The following is a 17,262-nucleotide window of genomic DNA, read 5'->3' as shown; positions in this document are numbered from 1 at the left end:
GGGGGGCAGGCCGTCCTGGGCACTATAGCATGTCTGGCAGCATATATGTTTGCATATATGCTAATCCGAGAGAAAAATGGCCTCTACCTACCAGATGCCAGCCGGACCCTCCACTGTGACAACCAAAAATGCCTCCAGAGGTTGCCCAGTGTCTCCTGGGGCATAAAATCGCTCTCAGCTTAAGAAGAAATGGTTTAGAAAAAACAGCAAGATGATTCCAACTTCTGGTATGAACTCCAGCTTGATTTGCTGTTTGATTTGGTTGGAACAGAGTTGACAAATCTGAATTTGCCTCAGTAAAACAAGCATGGTTCGTATAGGACATCAGAGTGCTGTGACCCTTCTTTAGTGCTGACCAGGGGCTGCTGTTGGGGACTCCCTGAGAAGTAATGCTCTTTGTCTCCTGTTTCTTTTCAGGTGACAATTGTGGAAAAGGCGGACAGCTCCAGCGTCCTCCCCAGTCCTCTATCCATCAGCACCAGGAACAGGATGACCTTCCTGTTTGCCAACTTGAAAGACAGAGACTTTCTGGTGCAGAGGATCTCTGACTTCCTGCAACAGACGACCTCCAGAATATACTCGGACAAGGAGTTTGCAGGGAGCTACAACAGTTCGGACGATGAGGTCTGTGGAAGACACCTGGGGTGTTTTGGTTTGTCCTGTTTGTCTGGGGTGTTCACCTGCTTGCCTGTTTTGATTGACCTTTGAGCTTGGCAGCTGTGCTAAGACACAACACCTATCCTGATGCCCAGAGCAATATCTCATTTAAATCTCATGGCGTTTGTATTTGGGACCATAATGCTGGTCAGAACCTTACAGATATTTGACCTCATCCTCTTATTTTACGGTTGATGAATGATGAAGTCATTTGTCCTGGTTACACAGCAAGTGACTCTGGTCCATATAGTAACATTGTTGGGAATGGTACAGAGGTCACTAAATGAAGTCTCAAACCTGAAATACAGCATCATTATGATGATTTTACTTTATTATGATTTGATACATATTGTGTCCCTCTTGAATTACACCTGGACCAATATCCAGGGAATCTGGAGCCCATAAAAACATGTCACGCGCTCAAGTAACAGTGCGAGTTACTGGCAGTTAAAACATATTGTAAAGGTGATGAGCTCACAGGTAACATCTCTGGCCCTGTCACCTGCCCCAAGCTTTTGTGGGAATTTTGGAGGCACCAGAAACTGGAGAGGAGGGGAGGGAGGCCATTCCATAAGCAGATGATTCAATCACAGCATGCTTTGCACATATGCTAATCCGAGAGATAAGTGGCCAATCAGTTTGTTGCAAAAATACAACCGAAATACAGAGAAAACCTATTTTGAGGATTGAAGTTCTAAAGCCTATAGCCCATGCACCTGTCTAATTCCCACCAAAATGCTGGCTTGCTCCCTTCTGTTTCTTCACAAAGCAAGAAACTTCTTGAACCATGGCATGGCTTTTGTTATCTGTAGAGGACGCTGAAGGGTTGCTGCCCAAACCTTAAGTGTCTCGTTCCTCTCTGCGACTGCAGGTGTACTCTCGGCCCAGCAGCCTCGTTTCCTCCAGCCCCCAGAAAAACTCGAGCTCGGACTCTGAGGGAGAGCGCCAGTTTAACCTAAATGGCAACAGTGTCCCCACGGCCACACAGACCCTGATGACCATGTATCGGCGGCGGTCTCCCGAGGAATTCAATCCGAAATTGGTGGGTCCCTCCTGCTCTTCCCCGAAACTTTCTATAATAGATAATTACCATTTAAAAAGATCTATAATAATAAAAGCGTAACATGCTAATTAGACCGGATGACCTTCCGGACGAAGCCGGGGCTGCGAGGGCCGAGGCAGAGGCAGCCGTTGTGGTGGCGGGGGCCAAGCCCTTTGCATGAATTTTGTGCATCGGGCCTCTAGTCTTTATATATATAAAAGTCTAATATGCAAAGTGTCCCCTTGGGAGTTCAACTGTCTGGGAGTTCCATCGCTTGCTATGATGTGCACTGACCACTAGGGGGAGGCATGGAATGAAGGGAGGCCCGGCCGGCAGCTGGCAGCTGCTATGGACCCTACCCATGCATGAATTTCGTGCACTGGCCTCTAGTTTTTTAAATAAAAGTGAACTCATATCTATGTAAATAGATATTTTCTTGTACGTAAAGCAGATCTTGTCTAAACGTGTCATTAGGTTTCAGAGTGGTTTTTCATGGATGGCGACGAGTTCTAGAGGGTATAGGTGACATTTTTTTGGTCTTGATTTCACTACTGTTTAAGTCAACCATCATATAAGTTCTTAGTGCACATTTAAAAAACGTACTTGAACTTGGAGGCATGGACATAAAGCCATTACTATCATCTGCATTCTGCTGACCCGTCTCAGGGAAGAGGAATTCTGACTCGGGGCCAGAAGGCATCATGACAGGACCGCAGGACATGATAGATGGGCCCAATTAGGGAAGGAGGCCAGAACGTCTGAGTCCTTCCTTCTCATGAGTTCTGTCCAGAGCTTTGCTCCATTCGCAAGGGGCACTGTGCACACTTTCCATGGGACCTCTCACCATCCCCAAAGTCCTTTGGGATGTCATCATGCGTCATTATCTCTTTCAGGCCAAGGAGTTTTTGAAAGAGCAAGCCTGGAAGATTCACTTTGCCGAGTATGGGCAAGGGATCTGCATGTACCGCACAGAAAAAACTCGGGAGCTGGTGCTGAAGGGCATCCCGGAGAGCATGCGGGGCGAGCTCTGGCTGCTGCTCTCAGGTACGAGGGCTGGGCGGGGCCCCGGGCCTCCCCGTCGCCCTCTGTCATGCATCAGAGTTCTTTCAAAGATGCAAACCCCAATGCAGAGCTAAATCTTTCCTGGCCAGAGCATTGAAGTCCCTTAATAAAAATACAGGACACGTATTCAGCGACCCAGCTGTCAAAGCCACCCCTTTGAGTCCTGATAAACTCATCTATTATTTACTGACATTATTTAGGGGGAAAAAAAGAATTCAAAGGACTGGAGTATCATTCTCTGTGGTTTTGGGAGTCCTTTTCCTTCCCCGGCTGTGTCACTGATTATGTTGAAGTGTGACAGTGTGTGGGCAGAGCAGTCATTGGTGTGGAGAGGGAGGGGATGGGAGGAGTAAGGAAGCCTTATCCTTGATTTTGCCACTGACTGAATTGACTGGTTATCCCTGGAGACAGAGGAGAGACCAGAGTCTGCACAGATCACACTTCTCTTCCAAGCTGGAGATGTCAGGAAGGTCAGGGGACAGGTCATGCACATGTAGGACCGACGTGTCCACCTTTCCTGATCCAAGCCATGCTCATGCCCAAACATAACCCGGCCAGGTCAAACCTGGGAGCCCTGAGCCCAGAGGTCCTCCCAGCCTCATCCCTCACAAACATCAGGGCCTTCCCTTGGGGGGTCACCAGTCTTGACTATATAGGTCAGGTGCTTTGCTTGGGTGGAGGCCTGAAATGTGCTCATTCTAAATAGGTGGGTGTGAATATTTTTATTTGAACCCAGGATGGTCCTATTCTAGTGCTATTATGAAAACCTTTCATTTAAAAAATAACAAAATTAAAAGAGTTTCCAGACTTACAGAAAAGTCTTAAAAAACAACAGCCTCATAGCTCTTTCTAAAAGCAGATGTAAATGGTGATTGCCCATAATGAGACGTAGTATTAGCATCTCAGAAGTAGGACAGATAGGATCTTGGAAAATAATTGGCTTTTCTGTTTTATATAAAAGTTGCTTGTCCTATCCTCATTTACAGGTCTTGTTTTTCTCGGCCTTAAGTAGACCAGCCATAGCTCCTCATTTAGAAACTCAAATTTGAATCAACTTCTCTCTAATCACAAACCCAGCCCACAACGACCCTGACTGTCCAGTCTTCCGCCTTCTGGGGTTTGGCAAACCAGTCTCCCTGACAACCTGATTCAAATCGCTGGCAGAGTAATCAGAAAATTCCATTTCCATCTTCCTTATTCAGATTGGGAGTTATTTATAGCACGGTTCAGATGAAAATGAAACTTGAGAGGAGCACCAGGAAACAGTGTATGCAGCACTCCGTTGCGGAGACACTTAGGCACAGTATTTTCTCTAACTGGGATGAGCTCCCGGAGGCCAGAGGGTGAGTGGCCTAAAGGCCACCTCCATTGGGTATAAAACAGCCCCCATTTTCAGCCTGTCCACGGGGGGTGGGATTCATGTGGAAGCCACCTCGCCCATTGGGAGAGAGCCCATCTCCTAGCGGGGGAGCCCCACCTGCTTCCCATGACCCTTAGGGACTCTGACAAGGACCTGGCTCAGTGTCCCCACTGTGAAGGGAAGTGCAGGCCAAATGGCAAGTCAGCCTTGCAGATCACCCTTGAGAACAGAACTAAAGCCAATGTTAAGTAGCTGTCTGACAGACTTTTCCAGGGCAAGTGTGAGGGTAAGGCTGGGCTCTCTGGGGGACCTTCAGGGACAAGGACTGGGTCAGCACAGGGCTCTAATTTGTAAATAGTAAAATACAAATGAATATATGTATATGTGTGTGTATATATATATATATATATATACACACACACACACACAGATATATATGTCTGTATTCATATATACACACATACACACATATATACACATTATATAATGTGTATGTGTGTAGATAGTTTGCATATATTTATATCATATATATATTTTATACTTATATATAAATTGTATTTATGTAACATATAGGAAAGTATAGTTTATACTTACATAAATTACATGTAATTATGTTTAGGTTTAGATATTTGTATACAGGGTTTCTCTGTCTTCAAAAATTTTTAAATGGAAGTCTCTCAGCCCACCTCTGCACCCCCTGCCCAGCCTCTGAGGGCTCCCATCCATAGCCGCCGTTCCCCACTGCTGGGAATGCCCTCACCACCCCAGCAATTTTTAAAAAATCCCTCCACATATTTTATTACCTCCTCTCCAAATGGCTTCTTCCTCTTCAGTATGGCTATTTAAGCCCCTCAGAGCTGCCATTTCAGTAAAGTTTTCAACTTGTTTTGAGAGGCAAAAACCTGTTTTTTCAAGTGCAATCTTCAGGAAAACCCCCATCAAGTAAAGGCAGAGCTGCTGTGTTTGAAGGGAGGGCCGAGGCCCCAGCCTGGCTGACTCTGATTCCTCCCTCCTCTGCTCGTCAGCGACCCCACAGGGTGGTCTGAGGAAGCTGCTCAGAGCACAGTTTTTAGGCTTGAAGACCCCCCTCCACGTGATGGGGCTTGTCCGTAGCGTAGCGAGCTTACTGTGGAGCTTAGACAGGAGACCCCTCTCACTGTCCTCGGCTAGCCATGATGGAAGCACACCACACTGCCTCAGGGACTTACTGTTATTTCACAGGTGCCCTTTGAATGGCTGGGGGAGTGAAGAGGTTCGGTGTGTGAGTTGAGGCTGCAGACCAAGGGCAGGGCTTCCACTTTTGACGTGGTGTCTGTTGGTATTTCCCAGGTGCCATCAATGAGAAGGCCACGCACCCTGGGTACTACGAAGACCTCGTGGAGAAGTCCATGGGGAAGTACAATCTCGCCACGGAGGAGATCGAGAGAGATCTGCACCGCTCCCTCCCAGAGCACCCAGCCTTCCAGAATGAGATGGGCATTGCGGCTCTGAGGAGAGTCTTAACAGCTTATGCTTTTCGAAACCCTAACATAGGGTACTGCCAGGTAAATGTCACAGATGGTTTGTACTAATTGTGTCACTAGCGAGTAAGTAAGAAGAAAAAAGGCTTTATGGTCATCAGCGCTATCGCTTCACTGCACCAGGGTTTCTTGACCTTGGCACTGTTGGCATGGTGGACTGGACACTTCTTTTTGTGGGGCTGTCCTGTGCTTTGTAGGATGTTCCATAACACTCCTGTTTAATGACACGTTTGACAGCATCTAGCTACTAAATGCCAGTAGAACCTTCCAGTCACAGCAATCGAAATGTCTCTAGACTTTTGCCAAATTTCCCCTGCAGAGCAAAATCTCCCTGGTTGAGGACCACTGCACTGAGCAGAGGAGCCAGGAGACAAGAATGCCCTGACTAGTCACCACCGTCTAGCAGGTGACCTCAGGAAGTGCCTGGGGCCACTCTGATCCACCCTCATCCTGGGGTAGCAGAGAGCACACCTGAGCACCAGGCCTCTCCTCCTGCATTCTGGGTCCCACAGTGCTCCTACTTTTGCATCCTCCTAGGCAATCATGACCTTGAGAATATAACTTCTATATGCTATGGTTATAATTACAGTATATATTACAATAAATGCTGAATTTGATTGAAAAAGTGTTGCTCCACATACCAACTAAAATGATCTCTTGTACTAGTACACAAACCACAATCGAGAAAGGTCCAAGATAAGGTGACCTTTAAGTTTTAAAGGCCACATATTTAGAGTGGCCTTCTCTGGCCAATCACCTAAAAGCTAAAGGCTTAATTCCTACACACACACACACACACACATGCACGCACTCACTCACTCTCTCTCTCAATACAGGTCTCCTTGTACCTCATTTTATTTATTTGATAGCACAATTTAAATATACCCCCAAAATTGATTAATTAACGTTCATATCTTTATTCTGTCTCTCTGACACCAACACTTAAGTCCTGTGTAACTTGTTACCACTGTGTCCTCCCCGTCACCTCTCACCCTTCACCCCCCAATACCTAGTCCAGAGCCGGCTATGAAGTAGACCCTTAAAAAAAACTTACCTTGACTGGTAACTGGCTAGGCCAGTCATGTCATGACCTAGAATCGTCTGGTTAAATTCTCAAGTGGAATTTTAGTAATGATTTCACTTGGGAAAACATTGAGTAAAACTTACTACAATAAAGAGCCTATTAGACCGGAATTCCTTTTTTGGCATTTATATTATAGACATTTGATGAACAATTACTGGTTTCTAGAAGATCAAAGAAGTACAGGAATTAGTTGGCTTCTGATAGAATGGAGTTCATATCTGTCTTTTGATCGTTCTCTTTTTAATTAAGAGGACTATTAAAGTAGTTGAGATTGTCTCCTTAAGAGCTATCTGATAATATCTTTTAATAAAGCAAGTAGAATGTAAGTCACTGGTACTCAGGACCTTCCTTATCCAGATGGAAATAATAGGCCAGGACTCTTAAGTTTAAATGGTTTCATTGTTCTCAGAGGAGAGCCTTAAGCCATGTGTACCTGGTTATGGAAACCATTAGGATAGAATAAAAAGCTTTGTCAAATAGCCTCTGGGCAAAGTTTTTGAATGAGGGTTTGCCTGTCTCAGTGAATATTGGTGTTTCTGAAGACCCTTAATAATTACAGGCCAAGGACTTAAGTGGTTTTACATATTTTAAAAAGTGTAAATTTTTATTGATTTCAGAGAGGAAGAGAGAGTGTGTGTGTGTGAGAGAGAGGGGGAAAGAGAGAAACATCAGTGATAAGAGAGAATAATTGATCAGCTGCACGCCCTACACTGGTAATAGAGCAAGCAATCCGGGGCATGTGTCCTGACTGGGAATCCAGCTGTGACCTCCTGGTTCATAGGTCGACACTCAATGACTGAGCTACTCTGGCTGGGTGGTTTTACATTTTTAAAGGATTGTAGACAACATAAAACTCAAAGAATATGTGTGTGTAGCTTGCAAAGCCTTTAAATATTTCATCTGGCTTTTTACAGAAGTTTGCTGGCCCCTGTGAGACTAATTCAGTCATTGTTTAGGTTAACAAATGGCTTACTTGTGAAAATGTGTTTGATGACATCTTTCTGTGCTTGTAGGCCATGAATATCGTCACCTCAGTGCTGCTGCTTTATGCCAAAGAGGAGGAGGCTTTCTGGCTCCTGGTGGCTCTGTGTGAGCGCATGCTTCCCGACTACTACAACACCAGAGTTGTTGGTAGGTGGGGACGTACTTACATTTTCCTGCACATCTCATCAAGAAGGTGTTTGCTCCTGCAGCCTTGATACCGGCTAGAACACAATTTTCAGCCACCAATTAGGCAAGAAAGTTTCAGCTACCCCAGTTTTCCACAATGGGAACGGGAGGGCTTAATTTGGTATAGATTGTAGACAGTTAGACAGAGTCTGTCTCAGCACCAATTGTGAGCCATTTGCTTGGGTGCATTAGTGAGAAGGTGCCTTTGTGTCCTCTGCTGCAGGTGCACTGGTGGACCAGGGCGTCTTCGAGGAACTGGCGCGAGACTATGTCCCCCAGCTCTATGACTGCATGCAGGACCTGGGCGTGATTTCCACCATCTCCCTGTCTTGGTTCCTCACCCTGTTTCTCAGCGTGATGCCCTTTGAGAGTGCAGTGGTGGTTGTTGACTGTTTCTTCTACGAAGGAATCAAGGTGATATTCCAGCTGGCCCTGGCTGTGTTGGATGCAAATGTGGACAAACTGTTGAACTGTAAGGACGACGGGGAGGCCATGACCGTTTTGGGAAGGTAGTGTACTAAGGCTCCTTGAAAACCACGTCTGGATCTTCCCTGTACTTTTGTTTCCTCCTGGGTTTCATGAGTCTTAATTGGCTGGGTGGTAATCGTCATGCCCACTTCTCTTGGTCGGCTGAGTATTCATTTTCATATGCTTTGTTTTTAGAAGTTAAGGGAATTTCACTTAATTAAGGAAATTGCAGTCTTTTGTTTCCAAGTGCAGAGTTTGCAGAAAATGTGTGAACTGTAATGGGAGAATTCCAGCTTAGCCTCCTAGTGACTTAGCCTCCTGATTCGTTTCTTCTTCCAGGTACTTGGACAGTGTGACCAACAAAGACAGCACACTGCCTCCCATTCCTCACCTCCACTCCCTGCTTAGTGATGACGTAGAGCCTTACCCCGAGGTGGACATCTTCAGACTCATCCGAACCTCCTATGAGGTAAGACTTGCTTCCTGGCTCAGCGTCACAGCACTCTGAGAGTGTCACTTCCATTGCTAACCCCTGGGTGTACCTGCTCCCTTTTACCTGCTGAGAACTAGTTGCTGGAGCAAGTAGCTACCTTCCAGCTAACAGCTTTGAGCTGCAGAGATGGACACTGAATGGGGTCCATGACTTCTCCTGGCTGTAATACCATGGAGCAGATGACATGACAGGTTCTCATCCTCCAGTTCTTATGCCCACCCTGACACCTGGTTGAGTGGCAGCTCAGATTCAACTCTGGGTGGACTGAGATGGGGCTGTTGAGAGCAGGCCTGGGGAGGTTGACCTGCACACACCAGTTAGCTTCCTATTCTCATGCCAAGTACTAGGTCTTCTCTGAAGTAGCTAAGCCAGTCCTCTTCAGTCCAGGGCACATAGAATACCCTGCACCATCCTAGAGAAGAACCACCCCTGTGAATCCTCTAGAATTGCTGGGCCTAGTTGGGAAGCTGCCTTCTGGCCCACCATGACCCTCGATCTGGTCTTGAATCACAAAATGGAGCTGCTCAGGGTGAAGGAACCAGAGTGTCATGTGTCTCTTAGCATCTGGTGGTTTATGAAGCTCCTAGAACTCAGTGCCCATAACTCTTCACGGTTGATCTTTTTTTCCCCTACTTAACCTTTGACTTGGTGGCTTTCAATCCTTTCAAATCACTTAAAAAAATTTTTAAGCCAATTTTTAAGAAATATAAATTCACAGGCTCCATTGCAGACCAATTCCATCTGAATCTCTGGCAATAAGACCAAGAATAAGCATTTTTTTAAAAGTTCCCCAGCTGATTCCAGTGCCCGGGGAGGGCTGAGAGTCACTGCCCTAGTTGCAGAATGGGGCCACTCATCACAGAGACGATGATAACCTGGTTTGGATGGACGCATGACACCAGAGTCTCACCACACATTTATTTCTGTGCTTTGGGATAATCAGCCTGGAGAATAGAAAAGTAGGGGAGATACTGGAGCACATTCAGCTCTGAGACCTAGTCAAAACCACCCCCCCCCTTGTCGGGAGGTTGCTGATATGTTGATCTAATTTCTCATCAATTTCTGGTGAGGAGAGATGATAGCTTTATTCATAAATGCCTCGAGGGGGAGAATCTCACTCATGGTGTACCCTCCCCAGCCCCCACTGGGAGAGATTGTAGTGACAGTTGGACAAACAGTTTCCCTTTGGGTGGGAGCTATGAGTGATGCTCTGCAGTTCTGTAGAGTTATCCAGAAGGAAAAGACGAAGTCCCAGCCTCAGGTGGACTCAGACACCGAGGTGACCTTTCTGGAGGGCTCAGGACACAGTAAATTACTCCACAACAACGAAAATGAACCATTTGGATAAATCTCGCAATCATAATACTGAGTGAAATAAACCAGAACCAAAAGAGAACATTCTGTACAATTTCATTTATATGACGTTGAAAAAAACAGAGCTTCCTAATGTTCCAGACGGCTCATATGTATCAGGATTGTGTCCCCATCAGTCCTGCAGACATCATACTGGGTGCTTCAGCAGGTTTCTCAGAGATGCCAATCTTGCTCTCTTCCAGAAATTTGGAACGATCCGGGCAGACTTGATTGAGCAGATGAGATTCAAACAGAGACTGAAAGTGATCCAGACGCTGGAGGACACCACCAAACGGAATGTGGTGAGTCCTTGGAGAACCAGCCTGTGGCCTCTTTCCCACACCTTCCTCGCACTCCTGCCGGCTCAGAAATCCCCGCTGACACACTGGCGATGGCTTAGAAGAAAGTCAGGAACTTGCCCATCGTGACATTTTGGAGTTTATGAAACTTGTTGTGTTTGTTCTTTTTATAGGTGCGAACCATTGTGACAGAAACGTCCTTTACCATCGATGAACTAGAAGAACTTTATGCTCTTTTCAAGGTGAGTTTCAAAGTAAATTTGTGTGCATTCAGGGGATAAAAACATTCACTTTAATAATTAAATTCTAGATTTTTCTGTTACATATTTAAGGGAAAGTGTGAGTTACATTGTGGATAAATAGGAAGATAGAGCTGAGAACATAAAAATGGAATACTAATATGAAAAATAAACATATTCATCTAACACATTTAAATTGATGTGTTAGCTTTCTTCTACTCCATATAACATTTTTTAAATAAATCTTTATTGTTCAGATCATTAGAATTGTTCCTCTTTTTTTCCCCCATAGCTCTCCTCCACCCGGTTCCCGCCCCACCCTCTGCCCTTACCGCCCCCCCTCCACCGCCCAACTGTCCTCATCCATAGGTGTACGATTCTTGTCCAGTCTCTTCCCGCACACCCCAGGCCCCATTCCCCCCAAGAATTGTCAGTCCACTCCCTTTCTATGCCCTTGATTCTATTATATTCACCAGTTTATTCTGTTATCATATTTTTTATTCACTTGATTTTTAGATTCACTTGTTGATAGATATGTATTTGTTGTTCATAATTTTTATCTTTACCTTTTTCTTCTTCTTCCTCTTAAAGAATACCTTTCAGCATTTCATATAATACTGGTTCGCCACACATTTATTTCTGTGCTTCGGGATAATCAACCTGGAGAATAGAAAAGTAGGGGAGATACTGGAGCACATTCAGCTCTGAGACCTAGTCAAAACCACACCCCCTTGTCGGGAGGTTGCTCTGATACGTTGATCTAATTTCTCTCAATTTCTGGTGAGGAGAGATGATAGCTTTATTCATAAATGCCTCGAGGGGTGTACCCTGATAAAGACACCCTTATGAGACACCTTATGGCGGTGATGAACTCCTTTAGCTTTTTCTTCTCTGTGAAGCTCTTTATCTGCCCTTCAATTCTGAATGATAGCTTTGCTGGGTAGAGTAATCTTGGTTGTAGGTTCTTGCTATTCATCACTTTGAAAATTTCTTGCCACTCCCATCTGGCCTGCATAGTTTCTGTTGAGAAATCAGCTGATAATCGTATGGGTGCTCCCTTGTAGGTAACTAACTGTTTTTCTCTTGCTGCTTTTAATATTCTCTCTTTGTCTTTTGCTCTTGGCATTTTAATTATGATGTGTCTTGGTGCGGTCCTCTTTGGATTCCTTTTGTTTGGGGTTCTGTGCACTTCCTGGACTTGTAAGTCTATTTCTTTCACCAGCTGGGGGAAGTTTTCGGTCATTATTTCTTCAAATAGGTTTTCAGTATCTTGCTCTCTCTCTTCTTCTGGCACCCCCATAATTCGGATGCTGGTACGCTTGAAGTGGTCCCAGAGGCTCCTTACACTATCTTCATATTTTTGGATTCTTTTTTCTTTTTGCTTTTCCAGTTGGGTGTTTTTTGCTTCTTTGTATTTCAAATTTTTGACTTGATTCTTGTGATCCTCTAGTCTGCTGTTGGATCGCTGTATATTATTTTTTATTTCAGTCAGTGTATGCTTAATTTCTAATTGGTCCTTTTTCATATCCTTGAGGGTCTTGCTAAATTTATCGGCCTTTTCTAGAAAATTCTTGAAAAACATTATAACTGTGGTTTTGAAGTCTATATCCAGTCGTTTGCTTTCCTCCATTTCTTTCATTTGTGACCTGTTTCTTTGTCTCCGCATTTTGGCTGCTTCCCTGAGTTGATAGAGTGGCTTTGTGTACTGGGTGTCCTATAGGGCCCAGTGGCTCAGCCTCCCCAGTTACCTGAGGGGGACACTCTTGGTGCACCCCTTTGTGGGCTGTGTGCACAGTCTTGTTGTAGTTAAGCCTTGACTGTTGTTGGTATCACTGGGAGGAGTTGACCTCCAGGCCAATTAGCTGTGAGGATCAGCTGTGACTACTATGGGAGAACTTCTGTGCTGGAGACACCCTTATGAGACAAGACTTGCTTCAGTGGGGCTTTGGTGCTCACTGAGTCTGCCCCCTGAGTGTGTCCCTTATGGATCTGAGCAGTTGTAATCTGGATGGTCCCACTCTGACCCCTGGGTACATTGGCTCTTGAATCTCCAAGGAGGTGCTAATTTAGCCTCTGCCTTAGGCCACCCAGCAGGAGCTACAGAGAGATATGCAGATTCCTCTTCTTTGTTTGGGTTTTGGAGGTGCCCAGATGAGGCCCAGCTGTGAAGCAGTGCAAGCTGCTTCAGGGCCTTGGGTCTTCTTTTGGATGTTCTGGGTCTCACTGACTCAGCTGCAGTTTGTTAGGTAAGTTAAGAATTCAAAAGAACAAGGCCATTCATATGCAAAAGCCTCTGCTGCGCTCAGCTTGGATTGGGCAGTCTCAGGGCGGAGCAATCAGCAATGGCTTCGTGGGGCAGGATCTCGGGGGCAGAACAAACAGCTATGGCTTCCCATCAGCCCTGCCCTAAGAGGTCCCTGGGTCTCAGTGTCCTGCGGTAATTGCTGCAAGCACCTCTGAGAGAAAGCCGCCCTCGAGTTTCGCCCACTGCCAGACAGTCTAGTTTCTCCCCGTATGAGTCTGGGCCCCAGAGTCTCGCCTGGAACTGGAGTTCAGAGTAGTCGGGAGCTTTTGTCTCCCACCCACTTGAAAAAGATTGCTGCGTACTCAGTTGACAGCCTTCTCCACGCGTGCGCCTCCATACCTCTGCCTTCTGCAGCTCCTGTGAGTCTCTTTCCTTCTAGTTGTAGAATTTCCACTCAGCCAGCCTTCCTGTGGTTCTGGATGATGTCTGTTTTGTCTTTTAGTTGTAGTTTTGAAATTGTTGTGCGAGGCAACAGTTTAGGTGTTTACCTATGCCACCATCTTGGTTTCTCCTCTCCATATAACATTTTATCAATTTCCTTGGACTTACTACTTTATAGGGGTGCACTAAAGTATGTTTACAGCTGTGAGTACACAAAACAGTTTATTCTTGTATTATTCTGATCATACCCTGCATGTCTTTTTCCATTCGAACCTACATTTTTGTGATTTCCATTTCATAATTCAGCCCAGACCAGAAAATATTATGTTATTGAAGTAAAGTAATTCAGATTTTTTCTTTAGAAAAAAATAGTTTAGTCATAGCTATCATTATTAACATCTTAGGTGAAAATGTGCAATTGACAGGGGAAAAAAATTTAAAAGATGCCTTTTATGCAGGTACCAATTTTATCACGACCTCTAACTGGGTAGCTTGTATACGGTGTCTTTTACTGTCAGAAATAAACTTGGCTGTATTGAGGACTGTAAAGTTAGTACAGGAACAGCCCTGGACAGTGTGATTCAGTGGTTGGAATGTCGGCCCGCCCACCAAGGGGTTTCAGGTTCAATTCCCAGTCAAGGGCATGTACCTGCGTTGCAGGTTTGATTCCCGGCCCAAAGATAGTATGAGAACAAACCATAAAGGCACAAACATAAAGGTCTGAGTTGAACATGAATAATTTAGAATCAGAATGTGATAGCTGTATTGGGATGTTCTATTTATTTTAGTTTCACTGATGTCTGACCCCGGTAGGTGCTCCAAACATGTCTGTTGAGTACAGAAGTAAAATGTGATTAGTTATCAATCTGGTACACACTCTACATGCTTTGGATGTGGGCACAGAGATATTGAGGTTTCATAGTTGGTTAGTGATGTGTTCTGTCCACCCAGCCCTATGACCCACAGAGTGGACAACAGCGCCCCCACCAGCCTCCATTCAGCACTTGAGAGTGAAGTCTCCATAGTGTGCCATTTACCCATATCGCTAAAGCCCTACAGCTAATCGCTTGGTGTAAGTGGTTATCCGTAAGACAAGGGTCCCTCTTTGGTCTTAAGGAAAAAGATAATGATCCAAGTTGAAGCAAGACAAAAAAAATATAATGATCCAATTGAGATCCGATTTTAAAGGGATTCTGAGGACTGGGAAAAGATCTGCCTCACAGGGGAGTGTGGAGAGAGGGCCAGGATTTGGGGTAACTAAACAGAATTGGGAGTAGCAGCTGGAGGCAGCAAGACCATGGACAGATAAGGGAAAGGGATATGAATTAGAAAGAGGAGGCCGACATGGGGTGACACCCGGAAAAGGAGGGACGGGGCTGGTGGTGAGAAGTCCCAGCTCCCGAGATTGGTGGAGCCACGTCTTCTTACCTGAGCACCCTTCACTCTTGTCTGTGGGCCTGCAGGTACAAGGTGTGTCATCTGTGCCCTTAGGTTGTGCCTGAGGAAAGCCAGCTTTTCTTATGCTCAGTAACCCTGCCCTCAGGGTGTGTTGACAAACACGAGTTCCCCACCCCAAGAAAGAATCCGAGACCATCATTGGTGGCAGGGATGGGAAGGAGTCTCTGGTACTGTGGAACCAAGATAAAAACTTCAGTTATGGACTCAATCTTGAGTCTTTGAACTCTAACTGGCTTTAATTTATTAAACACTTATGGAGATATGGCTATGTGTCAGACACCCACACTCCCAGACCTTTCAGCTCTTCTGGGAAGGGGGCGGGTCCCTACAGCTGCAAAGGTAAGATGCCGTCCTCTCCAAGGCACGTACTGTTGGGCTTTAGGCTAAAACTTGGTAGAAAAGGTGAAAGGCTGCCACCCTGACACAGATTTGGTGGAAAATGTGGTCCAGAACCCCTTTGCCCTAGTTTCTTTTGAATGCTTTCCAAATTCATCACTTCAGTTCTTTTTCAATCTCTGCGCCCCATCCCCAGATGATGGGCTGTGGGATCTCAGCCCAGAGCAGGGTGATGATCTTCACGGCTTGTCTTTCCTGAGGGTTATGAGCACCGTGAAAGTGTCTCTACCACATTCAGGCTGGTTCCAAAGTCCCTTGGGTGCCTTAGTTAGGAGGAAACCAGAGGCCCGGTGCGTGAATTTGCGCACGGTGGGGTCCGGCCGGCCTGCCCCCATTGGGGCCTATCGGGGGCAAGGGGGGTGGGTATGGGAGGTTGGCCGGCTGACCCCACCCCCTGGTCAAACTCCCGGTGGAGGGGACAATTTGCATATTAGCCTTTTATTATATAGGATGCCCTGGGTAACCTTTATCCACTGACATCATTCAGGTAAAGGGGACCCCTCCTAGGGATGTGTCACCAACACGTGCCACCCAGAGACGGGCATCACTAGTGATAGATCAGAGTACAGTGCAGCCCCTGGGACTTGAGCCTCCACCTCCTTTCCTCTGACGTCATCCCTGCCTCTGCCCGTAGCCAGGAACGCGTCCCCACGCCCCGGTGAACTACCACAGCCTCCCAGTATTCTCCCAGGACTACATTGCAGAAAACCTGGTTTTACCTCTTTTCTCCACTTCTTCTTCCTCCTCTCATCCCTACTCCTACTGCCCTCTTTTCTAAGTGTTAGCTGCAATTCCCAGTGCACCACTGCGATAAAGACATTGCTCTTCTTTGCTCCTTTGTAAGTGAGAGCAAAATGGAATTGCTACACACTCACAACAGACTCCCTCCCCACCTTTTCAGAACCTCTGGGCGAGGGGGAAAGAACTGTTCTGAAAGTGCTTTGTTCTGTGGTAATATTTATACATGCTTATAGTGAAATAGTAAAACAGGGAATTAAATAAAAATGAAGCCCCAGCCGAAACCGGTTTGGCTCAGTGGATGGAGCGTCGGCCTGCGGACTCAAGGGTCCCGGGTTCGATTCCTGTCAAGGGCATGTACCTTGGTTGCGGGCACATCCCCAGTGGGAGGTGTGCAGGAGGCAGCTGATCGATGTTTCTCTCTCATCGATATTTCTAGCTCTCTATCCCTCTCCCTTCCTCTCTGTAAAAAATCAATAAAATATATTTAAAAAAAAATTAAAAAAAAAAAAATGAAGCCCCATTTTCATGGCCATCTCCTCCCCCACCTACCACCTACCACCTACCACCCAACACTTACGTGTGTGTGTGTGTGTGTGTGTGTGTGTGTGTGTGTGTGTGTGTGTGTGGTGGAGGTGGTGAGGAGGGCGGATTCTTCTGGTCCTTTCTATATGTTTTATCTTTTCGGTCTTCCTAGAACAGGCATCTATTTCTTCCACAATCAATATGACCTCAGGAGGAGAGAGGCTGCCTCTCTTCCAAGGACGGAAACAGGACGCTCTCTCCTCTCCTTCCCACAGTGGCTCCTCCCCATACCTGTTCTAAGCTATTTCAGATGAGTGAGAGAGGAGGGCCACCCATTCGCACGCAGCTTGAATGCTGCATGGCTAGGATGATATTTGTGTGATTTTGGTGACCAGGAGGCAGAGGATTTATGGGACAGTACATTATGAACTGGGACACAAAATGTCATTATGGTCGGCTTTGGCTAACGGGTGGGATGACCTGTGTGGGCCACTTGAGCCCTGGACTTTGTCATTCTCACCCAGAAAACAAAGTGGTCACGTGGCCTAAATGACGGATGCTTTTCAGGTTAACATTCTCTTTATTTCTTTTAAATAAAAATAGTGTTCATCTTCATGGGGGTTATTTCTTAAAAAGCTTGGAGGGTATGTATAAGAGGAAGAAGATTGGGGTGGGGATTGGGTTCCCTTTCTTTCTTCACCTACTCCAATAA

The 17,262-nt window shown here is 45.9% G+C and overlaps 1 protein-coding gene across 2 annotated transcripts in view; it reads left to right on the top strand.

The window, feature by feature from the left end:
• Positions 1-17,262, top strand: part of TBC1D9 (TBC1 domain family member 9) — a 93,672-nt gene that overhangs the window by 65,826 nt on the left and 10,584 nt on the right. Inside the window, exons 7-15 of one of the 2 annotated variants that reach the window (XM_080676933.1) lie at positions 418-624; positions 1,529-1,699; positions 2,593-2,743; positions 5,451-5,665; positions 7,739-7,856; positions 8,119-8,404; positions 8,703-8,832; positions 10,413-10,511; positions 10,682-10,750. In XM_080676933.1, the coding sequence (XP_080533059.1) occupies positions 418-624; positions 1,529-1,699; positions 2,593-2,743; positions 5,451-5,665; positions 7,739-7,856; positions 8,119-8,404; positions 8,703-8,832; positions 10,413-10,511; positions 10,682-10,750 (1,446 nt within the window). The remainder of the gene's footprint in view (positions 1-417; positions 625-1,528; positions 1,700-2,592; positions 2,744-5,450; positions 5,666-7,738; positions 7,857-8,118; positions 8,405-8,702; positions 8,833-10,412; positions 10,512-10,681; positions 10,751-17,262) is intronic. The other variant, XM_080676934.1, reaches the window with a different exon arrangement.

This window comes from Plecotus auritus (assembly GCF_963455305.1).
Source record: "Plecotus auritus genome assembly, chromosome: 6".
Lineage (NCBI taxonomy): Eukaryota > Metazoa > Chordata > Mammalia > Chiroptera > Vespertilionidae > Plecotus > Plecotus auritus.
The sequence above is the reverse complement of the archived record's forward strand: the minus strand, read 5'-3'. Positions and strand labels throughout refer to the sequence as shown.